The sequence below is a fragment of the Dermacentor silvarum genome, chromosome 9, assembly GCF_013339745.2.
Source record: "Dermacentor silvarum isolate Dsil-2018 chromosome 9, BIME_Dsil_1.4, whole genome shotgun sequence".
In the NCBI taxonomy this organism is placed as follows: Eukaryota; Metazoa; Arthropoda; class Arachnida; order Ixodida; family Ixodidae; genus Dermacentor; species Dermacentor silvarum.
In genome coordinates, this window is record NC_051162.1 from 108,096,028 (window position 1) to 108,120,843 (window position 24,816).

The following is a 24,816-nucleotide window of genomic DNA, read 5'->3' on the forward strand; positions in this document are numbered from 1 at the left end:
TGCATAGCATGGACATCACTACAGATAATACGCCACCAATTCAGCATACTGTTATTTTTTTTTTGGCGTGGTTTAACTTGGCAAAGTTGTAAACCAGGAGCGAGGCACATATTTTGTAGATTTAAGATTTCTTTTACTCAGTACTTTTGTAAAACTTGCAAATAACTTGTTTCATTTAATTTTCATGAGGTGCTTCTTTGAAATTTCACACAAGGATTCTCAAAAACTCTGAGCAATTATTTCTGCCTTCCATTTAAAACACCAATGATTAAGCTACAATTTTGTGTGTCACAGCGCATATTGCAACTAATATGCATCGAAAGAAAACGATTAAACATAAAAGCACCGAAAGTGAGCATTTTTTTAGCGGTATGTATATCTTTGTGGGTGTTTATTGGTGTAACACCAGTGTTGTGATGAAGATTTTGCACTGTACCAAGAGCAGTAAGGCATGACCAACCAAGTTATATATTTTCTTCATTATATCCAGTAGATCGCTACATCCATGTTCGTTATATCAAGGTCTGACTGTATGGGGGCAGAGCAGCTACTTTTTCAATGTGCATGGAGGCAGCCAAGTTATGCTTCACATTAAAAGTCAGCCCTGTGTATGCACATACAAAGAAGGCTTCCAGAAAACCTGGGCAGATGCGAAAAAAGAAGATGCTTTATTTTACAACAGAATCACTTTATACATAGCGTGCACATCAAAAAAATGGCATATTTGGGCGGGTATTTCTCTAGGACAGGAGGCAGTAGACTTGGAACTAAGTTGGCACAGGGCCTTGCTTCTGACGAAGTGTACTTTCTCGCAACGACGTTATCTCACTGTGCAAGCCACTCTGAGATGAATGCAAATGTTGCAAATTAGTGTACACACTTTGGACAGCAGTAGCAGCACCTTAGCAGATGGTCTGAAGTTTTTGGGTGCTCCCCTCCTTAATAGATACAAATGCACAAATTGCTATACTGTACGGAGCACCAGTGTTATATGTGCACTGTAGCTTTTTTTTGTTCACAAGAGAGCTGTCATAAAGGGCAATTCTGATTTTTTTAAAGTTTTCTTTTGCCAAGGTTGGCTAGTGTCTTTGGTTTGCTGCATTTGGTTTAAACATTTGGTTTACTAAATTATCAATAACCAATGCACACAAATATAGGTGTACAGCAGAGACCAATATGAAAGGAAGCAACTGATTTGCTTAGATGCAGATTCATTCAGGTATTGATTCATTGAGTGAGGTAACACTCCCACAGTAATCATTGCTCAAGTACTAATTAGCTGTTCCCTTTCATACTGTCACGCCCTGTAAATTTCACACTATCAAATACATCTCTAATGGAAGCTCTCTGCTGTTAATACAGAATGACAATATGCTTTTATCCTATCTGCTGCCGAATTCGTTACTATAGTTCTGCACTAAAACAGTAAACAATAAAGAAAGTGCAAAATCTGCTTGCCACTTCTACACAAACATTGTCTCACCTAAGAAAGGTCGCGAACCTCGGGCTAGAATCACAAACAAGGTGTCAATGTATGAACTGATGGCTGCTGACGCCACCATCGTTGTTACCATTCATTCCTTACTCAATCTGTCTAGGTTTAACGATGGGTCTCTTCAATATCTTGTCCCAGGACTGCCCAAGACGGTGGTGCGCACGCCTATGCTTATTGGCTACAAGCAGTGCTTCGGGCAGTGCTATGCAGCCCTGGACATAGCCTCCTGTATATTCCGAGCCTGCCGGATCATTTGCGATCCTATAGAAAGCAGCCATCGTTAGAAATGTGACAGTGACGCCACTTAGGGTTGTCTCAAGCGCACTTTTTACATTTCTCCTGTTCGCTGCTGACAAAAAAAAAGAGCATGGGCATCGATAAGAGAGTCATAGGAACGAGTGAAGTATGAATTTCGTGTTTGTAGTTGCTTTTCGAAATGAAATCGTCTGCTACGTCTACTATCGCCACACAGGAACACTAGTATTGTTTTTAGAGTACGGATAACTTTTCCCTTTCACTGCTTAAGGTACCTTATAGGGCGATGACAAGGTTTGTCCTTACCCTGCCCAAAATATCCTTACTTTAACCCTACGTAAGTGGCGCTTCCATAGACAGTTTTTAGTGATCCAGTAGGCACATAGTGTATATAGGAGGCTATGCCCCGGATGACAAATTGAAGAGACTGAGAGGTCGACCATTTTGTTTAAGCCAAAATAGATGTGGGAAAGCCTGCTTACACAATTTCGCGTGTCGTTTATTGCACTCCGATGTTGAATTCATTGAAGGCAGCTTCTGAATGCAGAAGCACCTATTCGCACATTCAGCTGTTCCTGGAGCAGTGCACATTCAAAGGCATTAGTGAGGGCCAAAAAAATTTTTATGGTAAAGAATAATCACATTTGGCGATTGAGAGTTGCAGGAAATTGAATTCAAAACATGCCTCTAGTAAGTTATACTGCATCGCGCATTATCTGAATGACTGCAAAACAGGTTTTGCCATTTTCCTGCATAATACTACGAACGGCCAGTACTGAAGAACAGATTGTGGCTCTCTGTTTGCACAAGAGCATTCTCCTCTTGTTCTTACTAGTACACTTAATACATAACTGCCAAAGTTCAACAATATGAAGTAGTATTACCTGTGTGTGTGATGACGTCATACCTTTCAGAATTTAGCTAAAAAACAAACATTCATGTTCAAACAAGTTCGCATGCCTTGTGGGTCATTTTTTTTTGTTTCATACTTTAAAGTGAATTTCCAGTTTCCTTTACATCAAGATAGACTAGCTGGTAAACCATAGTGTTTTTGTACAGTGCAGATGACAAACAAAACGAAGCTGGCAGATGTCAGCATTGACGTCTGTTTCCACATTCCTGTCTTGTCTGCACTTCACAGAGAACCCCAGACTACCCTTTGCAAAACAGCTGCTCAAGTGTCGGGGCATTTCCGTAGCAGACGGCACAACATCGCAGGGCTGTCACTATTTTGATTAAATAGACAAATTTCTTCGAGACTCTCAGAATGTTTGAACAGCAACGTGTGACACAGGGTATACAAATGGCACGAAGACAGGTTCATCATATCCAACAACCCATGGTCATTTGCCAAGGCAACTGTTGTTTTCACAACAAGTATAAGCCTTAAAGCGAGATCATATCGTCATTGTTTTGTATGTACAGCAACATGCCGATTCTGATGCACAGCAAAATGCGTGTGATAGCAAAGCAGGGGAAAAGTGCTTAGGAATGGGGAATGGTGGGGCGATGGCATGAGGGACATTTTTCTTTTCCTGAATAAATAAAACTTGAATGGCACGATAGGGAGCGGTTTATTGGCCTCCCTCAAAGATATCGGCTGCAGCTGCTCGACTAGATAACAGGAAAGAGCGGTTTGGGCACTCTTCCTGTCTGCAAGAAGACTGCTTTCCATTCGGCATGGAGGTATGCCAAAAGCAGTGATGATACACAAAGGAGTTAGCTTTATGTAGAGGACAGCTACAAGCAAATGTGAAAGCTGTAACAAAGTGTGGAATCAAATCTTGCACAGTTCATATCAATTTCAGTTTGATGACATGGTTGATAGCAGTACTAATGAGCCTTAAATAATATGGGATGCCTAAAGCCAAATGATGAAACAATTATGTATGACTCGCTGAAGCAAGTCTACTAGTTGTAGATGGTAGCTAGCATCCGTGGTAACAAAGTAAAAATGGACTCGTGTGATTACGCACCTACCGTATGAAAATGGACAGAACCACAAGTATATTCATAAACAAGGTTACTGCATAAACATAGACAAAACAAAAAAGCAGTGCAGCCTGTGCATGCCGTACAGTTGTCAATGCTCTTTCATCTATGCCGTTAGCAGAACACGCTTCTTGACTATTATTTCTGTTGGCGTCACAATATTGTAAGTGCCTCCAAAACAAAAAAAGTGAAAGATCTTTTAATGAAGCCCACCATTGTAATGTGGCTTTGGCTCTTCCACCTGAAAGTTCAGGTTTTGAAGAATGCGATATCTATGTCAGATGAAGCCTGTGATGCTTGCTAACCAGAAATGAACTTTCTAGGTTGCAGAACCATTTTATTTTATGTTAGCCTCCATCAAAACAAATTTTGCTTTAAATGAACATGGTGAAAGTTTTTCTACATTTGTATTTGCAGAGGGGTCTACCCTTCTGCAAGTACAAATGTATTGCTCATGCCCACTGGAGTGGAGCATCAGCCTGCATGCATTGGCAAGGGCATGGTTTGTAAAGAACAGTCCAGCAAGCTCCATTTCATGCACTAGATTCCAGGTTTGTGCACGTGAATGAGGTATGCTGATGTGGTCAAGCTTCTTTTACTGGTACTTGAGCTCCAGCTCATGTGTGGAACAGTGAAGGACAGTACAGTTTCTTGAAGTCCTTATGGTAGCAACAATAGAAATGTGGATGAAGATGCCATATAATATATGGTAGCAAGACACACTATAATGCAGTCCCATCACATCAAAATGCCAGGTGCATATCATATGCAGAGATCCTTGCTAGGAAATGCAGCTAAATAAAATTTAGTGTCACTGAAGTCTATGGAGCGAAGTTAGCTTTTTTTTTAATCCTTCACTTCCATGTGCTTAGTCACATTTCACAGTCATGACATAAAACAATAGAGCTCAATGAGCCAGTTCGGCTGCAATACGTGTTCAATATGTTAAATTTCACTAAAACAAGACGTAATCATGTTCACCTGAGTGTTTTTGTAGAATGTACAGACGTACAGACGTGAGCAACCTTGTCTCGAATGTGGGAACGGTGGCTTCCGGGGCTCTCCGGAGCCTCGGAAGCCGCCGTTCTAGACAAGGCTGCTCACGTCTGTACAATGCCATTGACTTGGTGCAAGAAGCATTCAGAAGCAGGTCATCTGATCTGGGATCACACGTCACATCTGCTATGGAATGCTCAGGGCCCAGAACGCTGGAGTTACCCTGAGTGTAAACAACCATTGCTTTGGATCGCCACAGCAATCGGGCAACAATCTATGCCATTAGATGTCTCTCTCAGCAGCTTCATACTTCTTCTCTTCCTTGTGACATTATGGTTGTTCACCGGTGTCGGTTGAGAGTTCCTGCTCCTTCATGCTCTTGCTCCATGATCAAGGACTGCACTCATTTACGAGCTCGCTCCATGAGTGGAGCAGTGGCAAAACCTCAGTATAAGGACATAGGCACGAAATGAGGAACCGAAAGTTGGGAGCAGCGCACACACAGTTGCAGCAGACAGCCGAAGCTCTGGCGAGTCTTTTGAAGGAGGCCAAAAGAAGGCGGCGCTCCGAGAGATGCCTTTGCCAGGAGGTAGGTTTTCCACGGGAAGTTTGCCACGGTCGTTTCTTAGCCGGCCGTATTCGAGGGGCCCGTTGTCGAGTGCCTAGGCGTCCTAACGTTCATCTTCTGCGTCCTCGTTGAATGCCGCCTGCACGACGTACCAGTAGGGTCGGTGCCGACTGAAGGTTCCAATGCGCGGCCTGGTCGCAAATGGGGTGTCGTCCTCTGGTGACGTCAGGAACGGCATGCTCGGGAGCAGGGCGCGGCCCGTCGTGTGCCGCGACCCTGTGCCAGGGCGCCTGTGTGGACTAGCGTTGTCGACCTGCAGGCACACGTGTAGAGTGACGTTAGAATAAACACGCTGCTCAGATTAGCCGGGAGCATTGCCTCGCATCAATTCTAGCGTGAAATTAAGGAATTACTACCTTAAAGTTGCAAACACTAGCACACGCCAAAACATAGAGAACATTTTTCAGTTTATCACTGTATCAGAGAGTGGGGCCAATATGGTTAGAGACAAAAACAAGTTTAGAAAAAAAAAAAACGCTTAACCTTGCACTCGGCCGCGCAACGCAAGCTTGAAACAGCGAAGCTGGGCGATCGTAGCCCAGCATTTTCCGGAAGTGGGCTCGCACTTTTCATCTTATTACTCGTGATGATGATAATTTCTTATTGCGCACCTCGGACTTACAGCCGTCACTGCGTGTTGCATAGCGCAGCTTGCAACACCGACACCGCGTTCCAGGAGACCCGCTCCGTGATTGCGTTTCTCTCTCTCTCTCTCGCTCTCATAGCGCGCAAAACCTCTTCACCTCGCAGAGCACGAGCGTACGAACGCACCAGCTGTGGACGAAGACGACGACGCTTGGACGCAATCATGGTTCGCATAAATGCATGTTCAGCAAGCGTGGCTGTATAGCCTAGTGGTTACGGCGCTCGCTTTGGGACCGGGGGTACGCGGGTTCGACAAGAAACTTTACTTTTACTTCTTGGTAGTTCCTTGATACGCACCACAAATTACGGCTGGCTTAAACAGCTTCGCTGTTAAAAAAATGCTGGCTCTCCCGTAATCGAGAGTAGATGTAAGCATGAAACGGCTACCATACGGCGTCTTTTGCTACCTGTGGTGCCACCGCTTTCGACCGCTTTTCTTCTTTCAACAGTGCAGCGTGCTCAGCGTCTGTTGCTACATTTTCTTGTCGCGGACCGCGCTCACGATTCACGGACCGCTGGCGTTCAAAAGAGCTCAGGCAACCCTGTCTCAGCGCCAAAATTTGGATGGTGACCTCAATCTGCCTTTTGAATGTCGCTATGGGAAATGGCAAATAAAACTTTAGCGTACTGGAAGTTACAGCTTGAGTGGTACTGTAAACAAACATTAGAAAGAAATCGGTAGCAATACTTTTTGTAACTTGTTTGGGAAGTAACTAGAGCATATATAATGCAGTCCTGTACAAATGGTTGGGGCATATTTTCTAAATTTTTGACTGGTTGTCTGGATGATCTCGTTTTGTTCTCGCAACGATGCCCGAATGTTCTTGTTTGAGTGCCCAGATATTCTCGTGTCCGGATAACGGCTCTAGTTTTTGCCTCAAGGTCACTTGAAGGTCGCCGACAACGGGAGCCAAAAGCCTTTCATGTTTAATACTACGTGCTCCCAGCGCACATTTTTACCTAACATTTCAACTTGAAGTTGCTGCCTCTAAGCATCTCCTATCGACAGTGACTGCCATTTTGACATATGACTTCCAAGAAGTGCGGTATGATCGCAGTGTCGTCTGCTCCGAAACATTCCGAAACCATGCGCGCCACCTGTTGCCCTACTGCACAGTAAGGGCGTGTCCGTTGCACTGTGCTTTCACTCGTGTGTAAAATAAAACGCATACCAAGTGTGCTATTCTGGACCTCATCAAATGCCAACATATTAGAGTTTTAGCTTGTCTGGTATTTCGGTAAAGGCAGGCGGACTGGAATAGATGGGCGGGAGGCGTAAACGTGAGCGAATTGACGTCAACCAACTGTATTCTACTTTGCTGCTGCCGTAAATTTTTGGCAGCGGCGAATCGTGACACAATTACACAGCTGCGATAATTTAGACCAGCAGCGAATAGGAATGCACTTGGTTACTGCAATATTAGTTTAGTGTTGGTCTGGTTCAGGTTTGCGACATCAGGTGGTTGCACCGATCACGTTTACGCCTCCGCCCATCCGGCAAAACGCCCAGTCCGCCTGCGTTTACTAGAATATTGGAAAAGTCGGAGAGTTATCCTGTCCGGTATTCGGGTAAACGCAATGGGACGGGCGCTTTACGGGATGAACAGAGGCACAAACGTGACCAGCCTAAAGGGGCTTTAGAACGGCCTGCACAGTGCAGCCACCTGGTGGCGTAGTGCTCAACCAGACAAACACGGAGCTGATATTGCAGTAACCAAGTGTATTCTAGTTCGCTGCTAGTGTAAATTCTCGGCAGCAACACGATTACGCCGCTGCCGAAAATTTACACCATCAGCGAAGTTTGTCTGCTTCAGCTCTGCGACACCAGGTTGCTGGGCACCGTGCAGGCCATCCGCGATTGCGTCTCCGCTCATCGTGTAAAACGCCCAGTCCGCTTGCGTTTACCCGAATACCGGACAGGCTAAAACTCTCTATTATCTACTGCCTCGGGGTGACCGCCAAGACACACATGCGAAAACGAAACCATGTGCGCACTCTATTGACCACGCAGAACGCACTTCATTTCGCCACCCGTTAGCGTTGCCTATCTGCTGTACCGTTCAACTGCGAGACATAAAAAATGAAATAAAAACTTTCTACTGCACCAAACGCGCTCAAATTTTACCACCTTGCTGTGGAAAGCATACGGTTTAACTTGCAGTGCATAATTCAAGTTCGAAAATAAGTTGCCGTGGTACCTTGCATAGAAAAAGAAATTGCCGATGCATCCATCCTTAGGAGATGATTGGAGACGTTTTGCGAAGCACTCTTTCCTATCATGGGTGTGCAATTAGTTATGGTATGTTTTAAAATGTTACGATGATTGTTGTGATCATTATGATGACGGAAGAAACGAGACAGAGCTGTGATATGTGCAAGTGCAGAGTGTTTATTAACGAGATCGACGCGCCCTCTTTAATTGTTCTATATACGTACATACCCATGCAGTGGCCCATACCCGGTGGCCCAAGTTGTCTACTAGGCCAGACAGCAGCAAGTTGTCGACTTGGGTACATACCCTGTGACACATGTCTGCTTCGCAAGACGCAGCCAGCCCACATCTAGTGGCTAGTAGACAACTTGGGTCACTGCATGGGTACGTGAAAGAGGTTAGATACGGACAGACAAGCATTCCGCAATGTGGCTAAAGTACCCGAATCGCATTAAAATGTTAAAGACTTATGAGGTTCACCACTCCAAAGCGATTCACGGCCTACGGGAGACGCGCTGCCTTCTGCCGGCGCTCCACTGTTCATGTGCATCTTCTGGGCACGTGACGGCACGCGTGTTTAGTAAGTGAACGTTTACTGCAATATACAGGGTGTTTCATTTTAGCTGCACCAATTTTTTTTAATTGCCTGTGGCAGATAGCACAATTCTAATCCGTGATCTAAAGTACTCGATGAGGCGGCCATTACTTCCACGAGAACTCAAAACGCCTAATTGAATAATTAACATAATTATGCTAAATAACTTTTTAATGAATTACATTACAGCTCATATTTCAATCTACGTATAATACGGTGAGTTCGCATGGCGTATGCACTTGTAACGAATTCTCAGGACTGAAACAGTTTCGCGATAACAATTATCAAAGTGTATACGACGAAATGCATTGGCGTTCCAGTTATACCTTTTGAAAGAAAACGCTGTTTCATGCATTAAATCACAATAGTAACTGGAACGCCAATGCATTTCGTCGGACACTTTGAAAATTAATATCTAGAAACTTGTGCAGCCCAGAAAATTCGTTCGAAGTGGATACACTTTGGAAACTCACTAACTACAGTTTGTAGATTAAGGTATGTGCTGTAAAATACACAATGAAAAAGTTAATTAGCGTAATTACGTTAAGTATTCCATTAGGCATTTGGATTTCTCGTGGAAGTAATGGCCGCCTCATCGAGTAGTTTAGATCAAGGATTAGAATGAATGTGCTATCTGCCACAGGCAATTTTAAAAAAATGTGGTTTAAAAATAAAACACCTTGTATGCTCTCCATAATACTACCTGTTTTAATTACTTCGTGTAATACTCTAATACTTTGCTATCGCCGTCAGTGCTCGTATGTCTGTCTGTCTGTCGGTCTGAAACATCTATACACACCTCGTTATGCTCCCTGTTGATCTCGTGCGCCGTCTGGAGTCGTGATGAGGAAACGACGCGAGGCGGCGTCATCGTCGTCGACGGCTCGGGGCTCTGCTGGATTAGAGGCGATGGTTCCTGCTGGTCGCGCTGCATGCCGCTCTCGGACGAACCCGAAGACGACGCCGCAGAAGCTGAAGAGGAGCCCGAGGAGGCGACTAGATTGAAGGCGTCGAGGCTGGCGCCATCCGACGGCCTGGCGCAATAGCTGGCCAACGTCAAGAAGCTGCACGGCTTGCGGCAGCATTCTTCCACTATGCCGCCGCCGCTCGAGTACTGCCTGCGTGACGCAACACGAGGAGAACAGCTATTAAACTATACTTCATATTCACTTCATCAGCACGGAGCAGGGTGTCATCAACCGGGTGTTCCAACTGTCATGCACCCATATTTAAAAACGTGCAAATGACATGTAGCTGGACAGAACCAAGATAATGTTGTTTGCCGTCAGATGGAGGTATAACTCAGATTATTTTTACAGCGAAAGCTGTATATGGCTAGGTGAAACGAAAAACCGTTCGCCACATGTTTCGATAAACGTCTCTATTGGCTGCGCCGTCAGTTAGGTCGTTCTCTACGTCGCACCCAAGCGCGCGCGCCATTGGCAGAGCCGTTAGTGACGTCGTACGTTAGCGAATGCGTTCCCGCCATTGCCACGTTGACGCTGCTCTGCCCGCAACGCCGCCTCCTCGGCTCGCCGTTGTCGCATGCGTTCGATATCTCGAGTTAGCTCGGCGTCGTGGTTAGCAGCATCCGCCCGCCATTGGCGCTTGCGTTCCACTAGAAACACAAACATGTAACCAATAATTGAGAAACGCTCCAATACAGCGTCGGGATTAACCCACTGCTAAACACCGGGGCCGCACGTTTCTGCTTCGCTGGTTAACCATCTGCACGGAGTGCATATGGGTGATGATTTTTTTTCGCATTCCGCCTAATTACATAATCAGCCTCAATTAATTAATCAAGTTCTCAAATGTTATAATTAGAGGAAAAGTGCCAATGAGAAAAATGGAGAGCAACCTGAAAAATCGCTATACAGCTTTCTGTTTGCTCAGAACGTGCTACACAAAGGCGTTTTTCCGAGCGTGAAAGAAGCCCGCGAATACACGCAAAGTGCCTCGAGCGGCCAGTCGCGGGGCAATTTTTAAAATAAAAACTAAGGAACAACAATAAATCAATTTACACCGGCCAAATAGTATTTCCAAACTTTTTCACTCATTCTGCAAATAAAGGCTGGTGATTAGTCGAGAAAATGAAGGCCAAACTTCCCCATTTGTTTTGTTTCATTTCGCGTCACAACCTCTGCGCCGCCGCGTCAATGTGACGTCACACATTTCAATGTATACGTTCTCCTATTCAGGCCGTTTTAGAGCAGGAGAAGTTCTCGTATTTTTCTAGTTTTTGTCGTTCTTCGTTGTTTCAGAATGCAATGTAGTTCTTTAGTGAGGTACAGTTGACGACACCCAAGAAAAACGCTGTCAAAGTCGGCGATATCTCCGCGAGTTGAGGTGCTCGTTTAGTTGTGGTGCTATGGACATTGTCAAATTGCGCTATACTGTCAAATACTGCAATGACGACATTTTGAGCCAACCGTAAAAGCCGTAGCAGCTCTCTGGACCAATCAGAGCTGACAAGATGGTCATATGGTGTAATACGGTCACCCACAGAAAAGAAAGCTGGGCTCTTAATCTCAAATTCCCAATTTGAAATCGCTGCCTCTAAGCCCCTCCCACTTACAGAGACCGCCATTTCGGCATGGCTTGTGTGTCGTCAAGAAGCGAGAGGCTACCGCTGCGTTGTTCGCTTCGAAACATTACTAAACTCTATGCGTACTCTCCTAGCTATATCCTCACACCCTGACACCCAACGGACTCTCCTATGTTTACTGGCGGGTCAGTTGGTGATGCATTCTTCGCGGCAGTGTTACAGCACTAACAAAGCGTAGAAAAAAAGAAGAAAGGAGCAGGACAGCGCACTGTCTTGTCCTTTCTTTTTTTCCTGCACTTTGTACGCGCTGTAGCACGGCCACGAAGCAGTATCTTACCACCGCAAGCCCCCACCAGTGCAGAAGGGCATTACCATGTTGCAATGTACCCGCAATCCTTTCACTCGTATGATCAAAACAGTCTACAAAGCCGAGAACGCCAGCAGTATTAAACCATTTCAGGCTGATCGAATGCCGAGACGCACATACGAAAATGAAACCACGCCCACGTATACCGCGCACATTTACCTCGAAATCACTTCATTTCGTCACCCGTCAGTGTTGCCGGACTGTTGTAAGGCTTAACAGTGATATATATATATATATATATATATATATATATATATATATATATATATATATATATATATATATATATATATAACGTCAAATACAAACTTTCTACAGCACCGAATACGCTCAAATTTCGCCAGCGTTCAGTGGGGCGCGTAAGGTTTAGTTATAAAGTTGGTTGAACAAGTAATGCATAACGCACGCTCAAATATTTGGTGCCTTGGCCCCTTTAAAACGACGGGCAGCGAGGGACCACGGCATCCTGGACTGAGGATGCCGCCCACCTGGGGACGACCATCATCGTCTGCTCTTTAAAGTTTATATATCTATCTCTCTCTTTCACGGCACAGGTTATGCAGGCGCTAGTTGTTTCGTCGTCGTGTTCGGATCACCGATACTTGCTTAATTTTCACAGCTATAGCTGCCACATATCAAGTTATGCCCTCTAGACGCAAGAGCTCTTTCTCCGGCAGAAGTCTGACGGGGGCGCAAGAAAGGCCCTGTCCTGAATTGAAGTGTGTTTTGTGACATCGGATCCGTAGCTATGTGCTACGGCGATGCTGCGATTATAGCTGCGCAATAGCACGTACCCGCGAGAGCTGTGGTACCTCGCGGAGTTCACGGCCGGCTCCGGTGCCGTCGTGGTGGCGACCGCCTCGGCAGAGGTGCTGCGGTCTTCGTCGCCGGCTCCGCCCTGGACGCCGCCATCCCGACGCGCTGGCGAGGGCCTGTAGATGATGAACGGCCTCCGCACCGTGCTCACTGCGAGGTACGTAACGAGGACGAGCAAGGGAGTGAGGCACTGCCCTGACAGGAAACGACGCGTAACCTCCGAGATGAATGAAATAAAGAAAACGAAGAAAGAAAACGACAATCAGGTTAATATACAGATAACGACCGCGCGACGACGAGAGTTCACGCGGACGCCTGTCCATTCCGATAACCGAATAATATATATATATATATATATAGACATCCTAGTCCTCATCTATTGGTATAGATAGTTTCACGCGCACGATAACAGCAGCGAGCCTGCGGCCCCAGGAAACTGCCGGTCACATTTCTTATCTGTGTCCTACAGCGGAACAAAAAGAGTGTGTTTGCTTCAATGAACGGAGTGTTTTTTACGTTTTCAGATAAAAGAAAGGTGCGCAGTGCCGCAAGACTACTCCTTGTCATTTTTCGTATATATATATATATATATATATATATATAACGGCAAACTTGACTCGCAATATCGTGATCATGTCCCGAGGAAAAGGTTTAAAAATCTCCGCGCTTCTGGTTGTAGCTCTCACGCTGTTTTTCTTTGGCCCTCTCTCTCTCTTTTTTTAACCCACTACATTTAGCGCGCTATGACAGCGGGTGAAACCGGAAGCCGCCCAAGGCATACGTTTGTAAACAGTGAAACGGTCTTTACAAGGGTTCTGGATGGATCTAAAAAACAAAAAAAAAACTATTCTGGTCCTGTACAGTGTTGCCACCTGCCTGTCCTATGTTGGGACCGGGAGGTCAAGCCTACTAGCCCTATCCTGCTTTGGTTATTGCGTCTTTTGAAGCGCTCGGGAAGGGTTCTTCCCGAGCACTCCACCATAACGTTCAGATGCGCCCTAAGCCTTCACGTGCGACAGCGCGCGCCGACAGGGCCGGCTATTTGCTTATACCCACAACTGACGACGGCGTTACAGGACAGGTCTACAACAAAGCCGAGCACCACCTTCGCATTGTCGCCCAGTTTTTACAACCTCCACAAGAGCCCTGGATGTTTAAAGGAATTCGACGAAATAGTTATTTAAACGTTGCAAATTCCATATCTAGAACTCGTGTAAGTTTGTGAAAGCAACGTTCGCACCGAAGTTTCTTTTTTTTTTTTTCATCTCATATATTTCCTGTTGGCTTTCGGCGACGAACGCTCTCTGCATAGAGAGCGTTCAGTCAGTCGGTCGGTCAGTCAGTCAATCAATCAACACGATTGCGCGAGAGGACGCGCCCTTTGGATCGGCGCCAACGTATCACCGGTGAAAAGTCCTACCACGAACCACCGTCCCCGAATACGGGCTTAAGAGGCACAGGAAGCTTAATTAGCAGGGTCCTCCAATTTATATATATATTATATATATATATATATATATATATATATATATATATATACAGTCGAACCCGGATATATCGAATCTGAAGGGGGATCAGAAAAAAAAGTTCGGTATATAGGTAATTCGATATATATGTATAAAAAACTATACAAAAATTTTCAAGGGCATTTTACTGCTGTTCGTTATACGCAATAATTCTATATACGTGGGTTCAATATAGCTGGTTTCGACTATATATATATTATATATATATATATATATATATATATATGATATATATATATATATATCTATATATATATCTATAATATATATAAGGACCCTGCTGTTAGCTTTAAGATGTATAGCAGCCGAGCAAGAACAAAAAAGAACCCTTTGGTATGAGCTCAGCATCGTTAAAATGCCTGGGACACTACAATTTGTGTTCCCCAAGGCCGCCAGGATCAGTGTGCTTCTAGAACAAGTAGCGGGGCATGCGTGGCTCCTGAGGACCTCGTTTCTATGCATCCGGTATTTCCGCTGCCGTCCGTCAGATGAACGGAGCTTCATCGAGGAGTATGATCCTTTCCGAGAACCCTGAACTTCTTGGCACGCCCTTTCCTCGAAAAAATAAGCCACGGATTTGCGATCTACGCGTTCTCGCCAGCCAACGGTGGCACACATACATTTTTTTTTCTCAAAAACCACGGAGACAACCAACGTCATTGGTTTGGCTCCCTAGCGGAGACGACGTCTAGGTTTGACTGACTGGTTGGTCCGATCGCATATCTTATAGCTTTCTATTCGTTTCTTCTTTTTCATATTTTTTACTCATATATATACAAGGCGGCGGCCTCGCTGTTTACAAATAAGCCGTCCATATTTCGCGGAAATCCCGTCGTTTCCATGCATATGAGCAGTGGCCTTTCGCTGTTGCAATGCTTGGTCGTTACCCGACGATGCTGATGGTCGTGTTTGAAGTTTCCCGCTACAACGACAGTATAGGGGTGTGCGAATATTCGAAACTTTCGAATAACCAATCGAATAGTGTCCTATTCGATTCGGTCTTCGAATCGAATATTCACTGTTCGTAAATGCGAATACTCTTCGAATACTTATCGAATATTTCAACACATCAACTGCGCCCAAATAAACATGAAACTGGAGCAAAAGCGCGGTAAATTTTCACCCCCGTGAGCATAGTATAGACGCAAAACATGAGAACTTGCGTAGTGGAGCAGGCTGCGTCAAATAGGTAGCCATACTTTACAGGCCGTGCAGCGATCATGCGCACTCTCGGAAGAGCCCTGTGCATGCGAAGAAACTACTCGTTTGCTTCTAATGTCCCCTTTATGCTTTTAATAAACAACGCTTCATTACGTACTATGCAATGACAGAAGCTTGCCGACCTTAAGAACACTGGGATGTAAACATCCTTTTGTATATCCGGGTTCGACTATTTATGATAACACCTGTTCATTATTCCAAAACTATTCGAAAAAGTATTCAATATTCGATTCGCTTCTAGCATTATTCGATCCGTATTCGATTCGGTCTCAAAAACCACTATACGCACACCCCTAAACGACAGCGATACAAGAGCGACAAGGGATCGAGCCGTCAGTGCACCGTCTTTCTTGTAGTGTACGCCCCGTGATAAGCAAGCTGCCACTGTTAATAGAGGTAAATAGCTACGCCCTCGTCTTATATTCTGCCTTTCGAGAAACGTTTACTCAGGGCCATCTATGTTTACAAGGACCACGCACAATTAAAACATCAACCGTACAATACTGTTCACTCTTAAAGGGAACACACCTAGCTGATAATAAAGCCAATCTAACTGAAAAAAATTCTAAGTTATCTATGCACAGAAAAAAAAAAGAACTGGTTGATAGAAATCATTCGGCCAGACATCTATGCATTATAAGGATATATAGTCTACATGCTTTCATGCCAAAGTGCAGCTGTAATCAGTAGCCAAACGTGCGTCAACCGGGCGTGTACATACTTCGTTTCATCGGTTTTGCAGCCAAATGGACTCGGCGCCTCTGGAAACCCTCTAATCCACAGCGCACCATCCACGCATGCGCCGTCGATAGCGGGACAGCTCGACTGCAGGCGGCGCCGACAGCGGGATTGCGCCTCGAGCGTCCGTACAGTTGCTATCGCAATAAATGTCTGCTTCCTACAGTCACCATCTTGTAAATTTTATTGCGTTAGCATCTCTATTTAGCACTCGAGGCGCGTTTGCGCCGTCGCCGTTGGCGTCGTCGAGCTGTCACGGCACGGACGCGCATGCGCGGCCGCCGCGTGGAAGGTTAGAATGCTTCCAGACGCGGGCAGCGCGTTTGGCTGCAAAAGCGGCGAAGCCAAGTGGACTCTCGTCACTCTCCTCTCAAGTGATGACGTCGCGTGACAATGTCACGTGACATGGAGGTCGAAATAGTACGGACGTCGATATAGTCGGCACGCCCAAAATGCTTTCGCATTCAATGCACGTAAGGAGACTTAAGTGCCTCTGTAACTTATTTTTTTCTTTTAAGAGGAACACGCCTCATCAATTTCGGTGGAGTGCATGGATGTCGAGCAAAACGATATCTCCGCTGTTATGTATTTGGATATAGGAGCCCCCATTGCGTTGGAGTCGACCAATTGGTGCACCTACAGTGTACTAGAATCTTCTAGTACACTGTAGGTGCACCTTTGGGGCCACTTTGAACTACGACGATAGTGTTCGCTATATTATTGTAAAGAGGCACACAGAAAAGAGAACGTGCACCCAAAGCTCGGTACAGGTGCGCTTTTTTTTTTTTTTTTTTTTTTGCATTACGCCACCATCGGAATGCAGCGGAGCGGGAATAGAGCCCGGAACCGCGTTCTCGGCAGCTCAGCGCCATAGCCACTGCGCACCACGTACCGCGGCTGGTACAAAGCCATTTGAAGCCAGAAGCAAGAAGTTTAGGCAAATCCGTGCGCTTCTCATTACTGCCACGCTACGGTGGCTAGAAGGGGCGCAGCCACGTTAGCCGAAAAGCCATACTTGTAGCTTCAGTAGATACGAGCGCTAGTAGAGTTCCCTCTGGCGGTTCTTGCAGGAAACTCAACGTCTGCTGCTAGTGGTCTGCGCCCCTTAGCAACACAGTCAGGACAGGAAGCTCCCGAGGTAAGTTACCGATGGCGCGGAGTGTCACTTTCTTGCCAGCGATGACGCCACAGACTGCGTAACGGGCCAGCTTCCTGCCTGTCACTGTAGCCGGTTTTTCCTCTTCTCTGACGTCAAGAGATGCCGCCTGGATATTCACCGAGACAATGCAGGAAATGCGCGATACACAAAGAGGGAGGGACAAACTGATGCCGCCGATTGTATCTCGCATTCGTCGGAACTTGACCACGCAGAGAAAAAGATGCCGAACGTCGTGTAGGCAAGGGGGAGGGACGCATGACGGGAGTCGGGGGAAAAAAAGATGCCGCCGAGAAACTCTCGGTCTACGGCAGGCATACAAATATGATTGACTGATTGACTGACAGGATTGGACTGACTGACTGACAGGATTGGACCGACCGACCGACCGACCGACCGACCGACCGACCGACCGACCGACCGACCGACCGACCGACCGACCGACCGACCGACCGACCGACCGACCGACCGACCGACCGACTGACTGGATTGACTGACTGATTGAATGAATGAATGACTGACCAACCGAATCAGACTGATTGGACTGGATTAACTGGCTGACTAACTGATTGAATGAATGAATGACCTACCGAACGGCTGATAGACCGAGTGACTGACTGAGCGAGTGACTAACAGTGGAAATGACGGGAGTAGTCTAGAATGCCCTCCCTGCACCCACCAAACTCGAAATAGTCTTAAAGCTAAGCTTAGGTTGCAGTTGAAAGCCATATGCTCACATAAGGTCAGTTTCCGTAACCTTTGCTTGACATAGATAAGCTCGTACTTTTAATAATGTCGTCTCACATTAAATATTGAAATTCTCATTACTTCAATCACGTGCTCCGTGAAGAAAAGAAAAAAAAAGAAAAAAATATAGCTCTTCGCAGAGCAGGAATAAACGCTACACGTTTCTCAACGTCCACCATTTGAGTCACCTTCCTGCTTTCATTGTTTTTCCATGTTTTTCTTGTCCGAGTCAAAAATAGCAATAAAAAATAACGCTACGCTCGACATACTATGTACTAAAGAAGTTGGAAGGCTACGACAAAATAAACGTACATACGAGTGAGAAGCACCCTTTTATGCAGAAGAAGCCACGGCGGACGCAATCAACGCATAATACGAATTTCCTGCTCCTGCGACCTTCTCCGCCAGCTCTCATAAGCTGTAGCTTGTAGAGCCAAGCCAGGTACAGTTTTCTTTGCCGCCTACGCGCTTGTATGGAACTCACCGCTGCGGTATCATATAGCTACCGGGGCCGCAGGTGGTGTGGGCCAATCTTGCCGATTCCTCGCGTCAAAGACACGGAAGACAAGAGAGCCGAGGGTTCCACGCAACGTGTTTACTAGCAATCGCAGTGGATGGCTGCGCAAGTACGAGTTCGGGGATGCAACGTAAGTCGATGTAAAAGCGGTCTTACCAGCGGTCGATAGCAGGGAACGAGCACGTGGGGAAAGGAGCAGCTCGAACACCGAAAGAAAGAAGCAGCGTATTAGGAAAGCGCTCTTCGTCAATGTCGTCTTGGTTTGGCCTAAATATGCATACAAGTACTCTCTGCCTATCGAACTTGACGCACTTCCACTGCTCGCTTTCACCGCAATCTTAGGGAACACGTACACCTAGCGCAGTTTGTTTTGGGAAGCATGGGAAGTGGCTGGGGCCATAGAAAACAAAAGCAAATAGGAGGATCTTCCGGGAGTTTGCGTAGCACGCAGAGAGTAGGGAGTGTTAGGGGACTTAAGCGGGGGACTTAATTTAGCGGACGTTATCGGCTCCGCACACGAGAGAATTCGAGGCGACTGCCGCTACAGGAATGGTCATGCTTTTGCACATGGCACGCTGGCTATGACGTTACGGACAGACACCATCAAGCGACCGCGACCGTCGTTTAGACCGAAGAACACTTCCTCCGAAAATGCGCACGCTTGTTTGTAGATGAAGAATAACATTTAAATTGCCTGTTAGCGCACTTATACTGCGGCTTTACTTTTCGCTGAACGTGCTATTTCAGGTCTACGTTCACGAATATGGATTCGAACCAAATCGGCCACCTGCCATTTCTACTTCTAGAAGCATTTTCCAAGCGCCACCGGGTGAACGAAAAAAGGAATATAATAATAATAATAACAATAACAATAATAATAATAAAAATAATAAAGGAAAGAAGAGAGGAAGGAAAAAAGAAAGTTACCGATGATTACGATACTCCCTAATGCGAATTTTGAGCGCAGCTGTTTGGCTGTTTTGAATTCGCGATATATTGTGGCAAATAATTTGTTTCTGATTGACAGGCTCCTGTCAGCGGCGGCGCTGAGGATCTGCTCGGGCAGCTCGTTTAGCAGCAGCGGCAGACGAAGCATTTCCACCGGTTGTGTCGCTCACAGTTCAGAAGGAATAGAGTCACTGTACAAGCTCGCTTCAGGGAGCCTATACAGTAACTCTTAAGAAGTAAAGCGTGAGCATGGGCACGCGTGGGTCGCGCGGAACGCATTCTCTAGCGGCGGCGGCGCAGGCGAAGTAGCGCATGCGCGGTGGGTCCACATAAGGTATCGGTGGACGCGCGCGCCGCATGCCTGGTCTCCGCCGTGGAGCACGTCTCGTGCGGCACTCCGCTTTCCGCCTCGCCCTTTCGCCGTACTTTCCTTCTCACGCTTCCGCTGCACCCTCCTTCTCCGCTCTCCTCCTCGCGTTGTCTTCGCTCTCGCCGTATTTCACCCCCCGCTGCGCTCCGCGTTCGCCCTTCACCCTTCGCTGTGCTCGTGCGCTCGGTTACGCCGAGGTACGCCGACGCTCAACGAAGGGACGGGCACCTAAGAGCTGCGCTCTAAGATATTTATTCCATACATTCCTTAGCCAATGGATGATTGGGATAACCGGTCCTTCGGTCCTTCGGTGGGCGATTTTTCCACTTTCAGATCATTTAACAAACAACAACAGGTAGATACTATATGAAACCCTATAGCGAGGCGGAACGTTCATCTGGGAGCTCTGTAAACGGCTTTCATTTTGCCGCTGTTCGCTTATGGCAGTCGACACCAAAAGACCTCGACATTCGATAGTCTGCGGCTGGTGGGTCTGCGCATTGAAAAGCGTCGTTCACGTGATCGTCTCACCGTCGCTCGGGAGCGTTAGCCAAAGCGAAGGCACCACGCAGCCGAAAAAAGAAAAGAAAAATGGACTACCAATGGATTACAAGGCACAGCGGCTGCGAAGGCCACACATCGCATCATGTGGCGGCAGGTGTGCTTTTTCATTTTTTTTTCTACCGCGTGGCGCCTGTCTGGATCAGGCATACATACGACACACGACTGCGGCAAAAGCGCTGCCGCATGCGGCGGCTGCACTGGCTCCTTCTGGTGGTCGAGCGGAAAACCAGGCAGATAACCAAACCGCGGTGCATTGAACGAGGCTGCAAGACGATCTGTCGATTAGTGTTCGCTTCAAGGACAACCCATACGCAAGACTGGACGTCTCCGTCAAGAGGTCCCATCGCACGCCCCTGTTACAAACTTGCCTGTGTATTATGTTCCACCGCGAATATCCCTGCGAAGAAATCCTCCGGAATGCGCTAAGTAAACATCTACACGAAAAAAAACACGAGCTCTCGCGACGAATGTTGACACATCCCGAATGCTTTTAATGGCCTACACTGGCTTTATTCTTCGCTGTGGGCAAAGTTCTTCTCGTTTTGTATTTGGTGTAGCGACAGTTTATAGTTTGACGTGCTTACAAGCTTTGCGCAAGGAGACGCGCAAGATCTACGACCATCGCACGCCCGAAACGTGTAGTTTTATGTACACAAACTTTTGTGCATTGAAGAATCTAGCTAGGATATGAAGTTTTGTGCTTCCGGAGCTCCTTCCTGAATACATGGCAACGGATAAATCGGGTGGTCCGTCACCCACTGAACCCAAATATGATGAGGTTTGTTGAATTCAAAAGAAAAAGACTGTAGGAATTGATTTGTAAGACTGTAGAGATTTTCATTTTAGGTACCATGGTTGTTTTAAGTTCTTAAATATCGAAAATATCGAAAACTTTCAAAATACTGACATATCAAGTTTACAACCTTGTAACTCAACAATAAAAACGATATCACAATTCTGTCAACGGCACCTGTTGAGGCATCTAAAGCGGGCAAAATCGATGCAATATTGAAATTCTAATATGTTACATTTACGCCGTAGTGGCGAGGGGAGGGTCTCCGGATTAATTTTGACCGCCTGGGCTTCTTCAACGGGCACATAAATCTAAGTACACCAGCGCTTTGACATTTCGGCCCCGTCGAAATGCGGCCACCACGGCCACGGTTAGAACCCGGGTCCTCGAACTCATTAGAGCGGCGCCATAGCCTCAGAAGCTGCCGCGGCGAGTATTGAAGTATTATAAATGAGCCTGTAATACACCCCTGGTTTGTGAGGAAGACTTTTTTCGCAAAACACTCGCAAAGGTGGCAATCAGTTTCACGCGATAAGCGGTTAACTCGCACATCATATTTGTTCGCTTCAGATGCTTTGACAGATCCAGTTTACAGAACGGCGATATCTCATTTTGCTAATGAGTTGAGGATTTGTAAACGTTTCACTTCAGTTCCTCGTTGTTAAAGTTGCCGATATTCAGCATTTTGTTTTTGTAAGACATTCGAGGCCCCGAATTCAACTTCTGCTTTCTACAGTCGGTTTAACTAAGCTTTGTTCTTTTTAAATTCAACAAATTTTATTCAATTAATGGTTCATCGGTTGTCTAGGGAGGATCTCTGCGTATCACATGCACCTATTGAATAGAGAATAGAGTTGGTGTCTAAGTAAATATTCGCCTCAAATTAAAGCGTGCCACTGCGTCCGTAATATCCATGAAATTATAATCAGTTAGCGTATATAGCTTTTGTCATGTTTGTTACGTTCACGTGGAATCGGTTCTTCTCTCCGCAAAACGAGAACATGTTGTTCTAGCTGCCGTCGACCAGTAACCGTTCGTAAGAATGCACGAGACGCCTCCGTGACACCGTCGAAATAAACGGTCGCGCAATTCTCACGGACATTTCGTGCTCGACCATCTTCCGGTGCGCGGATGGGGAAGATTTTCGCATTTATGGGGCGGCGTTGCCATCCGCGTTTCCGTACTCCTGAGCAGCTTTATTTTTAGATTTCACTTCGGTTTTTTTTCAGCATTTAATGCGCACGATAGCCTGAGCACGCTTCATTCACCGAAATTAAAAATGTCACAGTTTCGCCCTAAGGGCGAAGCAATGAATGCGATAGCAACACAGCAATGTCATACGAAGTAAGGTGAGCGGCTTTGGTAGCAATATGAATTGTAGTAAACATGAGCTGATTAAGTAAGCAGGTGTGCTGCGGCGTAAGTAGACCGACATGAAGAGAGACTCGATGACCACGAGAAGGCGCGTGTGAAACGGTGGTGTTGATGAGAAGCGCTTCCCGTGGGCAGCGCGTGCGAAGGGACACACCTGTAGCGCTGCACTGCCGATCCGGGCAGCATTGCGTGTGTAGCGTGCGTTGGAAAATGTCGCCCGACTATTACGAACTGAATGAACAAGCGTGGTGTGAGCGCGCACAAACACGAAGAGATCACACTGAATGACAGCAGACAACGACTGTCAAAACGCTGGCAGCAAGCATACGCCGCAGCGGGCGAAGGTACGTGCGGTCTATCGCTTCAACGGAAACTGAACTGCGAATGCACGGCGCTTAAAGGTCAGAGCCGTGTGGAGATAAGAGACGGTGCGAGCGAGCGACGAGCGCGGTTGTTGGCAGAGAAGTGCGCCCCCCCCCCCCCCCCCCCCCCCGCTTCCTCCGGCGCTGGCTTCCCGCTTCCTTGCTTGCGCGTGGGAGAGATAAGAGACTGCGGACGAGCGACGAGCGCGGTTGTTGGCAGAGAAGTGCCCCCCCCCCCCTGCTCCCTCCGGCGCTGGCTTTCCGCTTCCTTGCTTGCGCGTGGGAGATTGAGTGCGTTCGCTCTCCGTGATAGCGCGCGTCCCCGCACGCTTCCTGTCGGGCATACGGCGCGCGGCGAAGATTTTATCTATAGGGAACCTCACGGCGACGGCGACGGCGACGACGACGGCGACGCCGACGGCAGAAATCCGGTGCAAGTGTCCATATAATTGCTATCGCAATAAAAAAAAGTTGTCGCAGTTTCACCTGAAAGGTGAAGCATCAATTGCGATAGCAAACTTGTACAGAGCTATACGGAGTAATGATATTAGCTTTATCAGCTGTATAAACTTGGACATGCAGCAGCATCGGCAACACGCAGAACTGTTGTCGACGCCATCCGCGTTTTGCCCGCGTTCGCTCAAAATGCGTGCGGCGTTGGTGACTGTTGCCGGAGCCTCTGATATAAATAGGCACTGCGTGCCGCAGCTAAACGTCGCCTCCCTTCCCTCCCCCTCCCCCACGCCCTCTCGCTCGTCGGAAGAAGGCGCGTTTGCTCTACATACATGGTGATTGTGAAGGAGAACAGAGACGCCTACTTCTGCAGCCCTTAAGCGAGCACGGCGCAGAACGCGCGTTTGTTCTCTGCCGTGCGTTCACTCCCCGTGAAGGACGCGCCCCTCGCGCCCTTTCACTCGCATATACAGCGTTCGGCGCGCGACGATTTCTTCTCCAAATGACGTCATACGGAACCTCACGGCGACGGCGACGCCGACGGAAGAAATCTGCTTTTGAGTGTCCATATAATTGCTATCGCAATAAAAAAAGAAACACGATGATGTCACTGCAAGAGAATTAGGCCCGTCGTGGAAACGAAACCGTTCAACTCCTTCTTTCTTTCTCTCTCTGTTGTTGTTGTTTTATATTTTTTTCGCGGCTCATACCACGACAATAGGCGTCATCCATCATCGCGCAGGCATGCTCAGTCTTTTGTACTCGACGCGAACACTACATATTCAGCAATTTTTTTTCTAGACCGAGTGTAGGTTGGGTTCTGATGTATTGGCGCGGTACTGACAACTCAGAGGAACGTTTGAGAGCGTATGATCGGAATAACGGCGAGACGCAAGCAAGCTTCAAGGACACGCGGCTCTTTCTTTTATTTTTGTTTTATTTTTCCTCGCCCTTGGAATGATCAGAATTTTTCTAAGAATGTTCATAACTCTCAAAAATCAAGAAGAATAATGGGATCAGAGGGTCTGGACATTTTTTCTTGTCAGTCTCAACCGCACGAAGAGACGTGCACTGCAGCCAGAGAAAGCAAAGGGTAAAATAATTTTTGCGCTCAATTGGAATGTAAAAAAAAATAATGTGGATAAAGGAAATAAACGTGGAGGAGAGCGTAACTAGCCGTAGGTGGGAGTCGAATCCACAGGTTACCTCCCCGCCCATTTTCTCGGGTATTTTTGTACGTGTATACAAGAACAGCCCTGGGAGTGTTAGCCAGCGCGGATGCGAGCTTAGGAGCAGGTATCACGTGAGCTTAGGAGCAGGCAACTAGCCTGCTCCTAAGAGTGCATTACAGGTAAACTCTCACCGTAACTTTACCCGGAGTAATGACAAACACAAGTATTACAGGAAAAAAAAACTATAGAAAAGCGTGATACGGGAAAATTTGTAGAGAAAAAAAAAGAAGAAAAAAAAAGAAAAAAAAAGAGGCAACGAAAAGAAT

The 24,816-nt window shown here is 46.6% G+C and overlaps 1 protein-coding gene across 1 annotated transcript in view; it reads right to left on the bottom strand.

Annotated features, from left to right (window-relative positions):
* Positions 1-653: 653 nt before the first annotated feature.
* The window catches only part of LOC119464085 (uncharacterized), a 76,317-nt gene continuing 52,154 nt past the window's right edge, over positions 654-24,816 (bottom strand). Inside the window, exons 2-4 of the mRNA XM_037724917.2 lie at positions 12,528-12,699; positions 9,618-9,936; positions 654-5,619 (exon numbers count right to left, since the gene is read on the bottom strand). Of these exons, the coding sequence (XP_037580845.1) occupies positions 5,410-5,619; positions 9,618-9,936; positions 12,528-12,699 (701 nt within the window). The 3' untranslated portion in view covers positions 654-5,409. The remainder of the gene's footprint in view (positions 5,620-9,617; positions 9,937-12,527; positions 12,700-24,816) is intronic.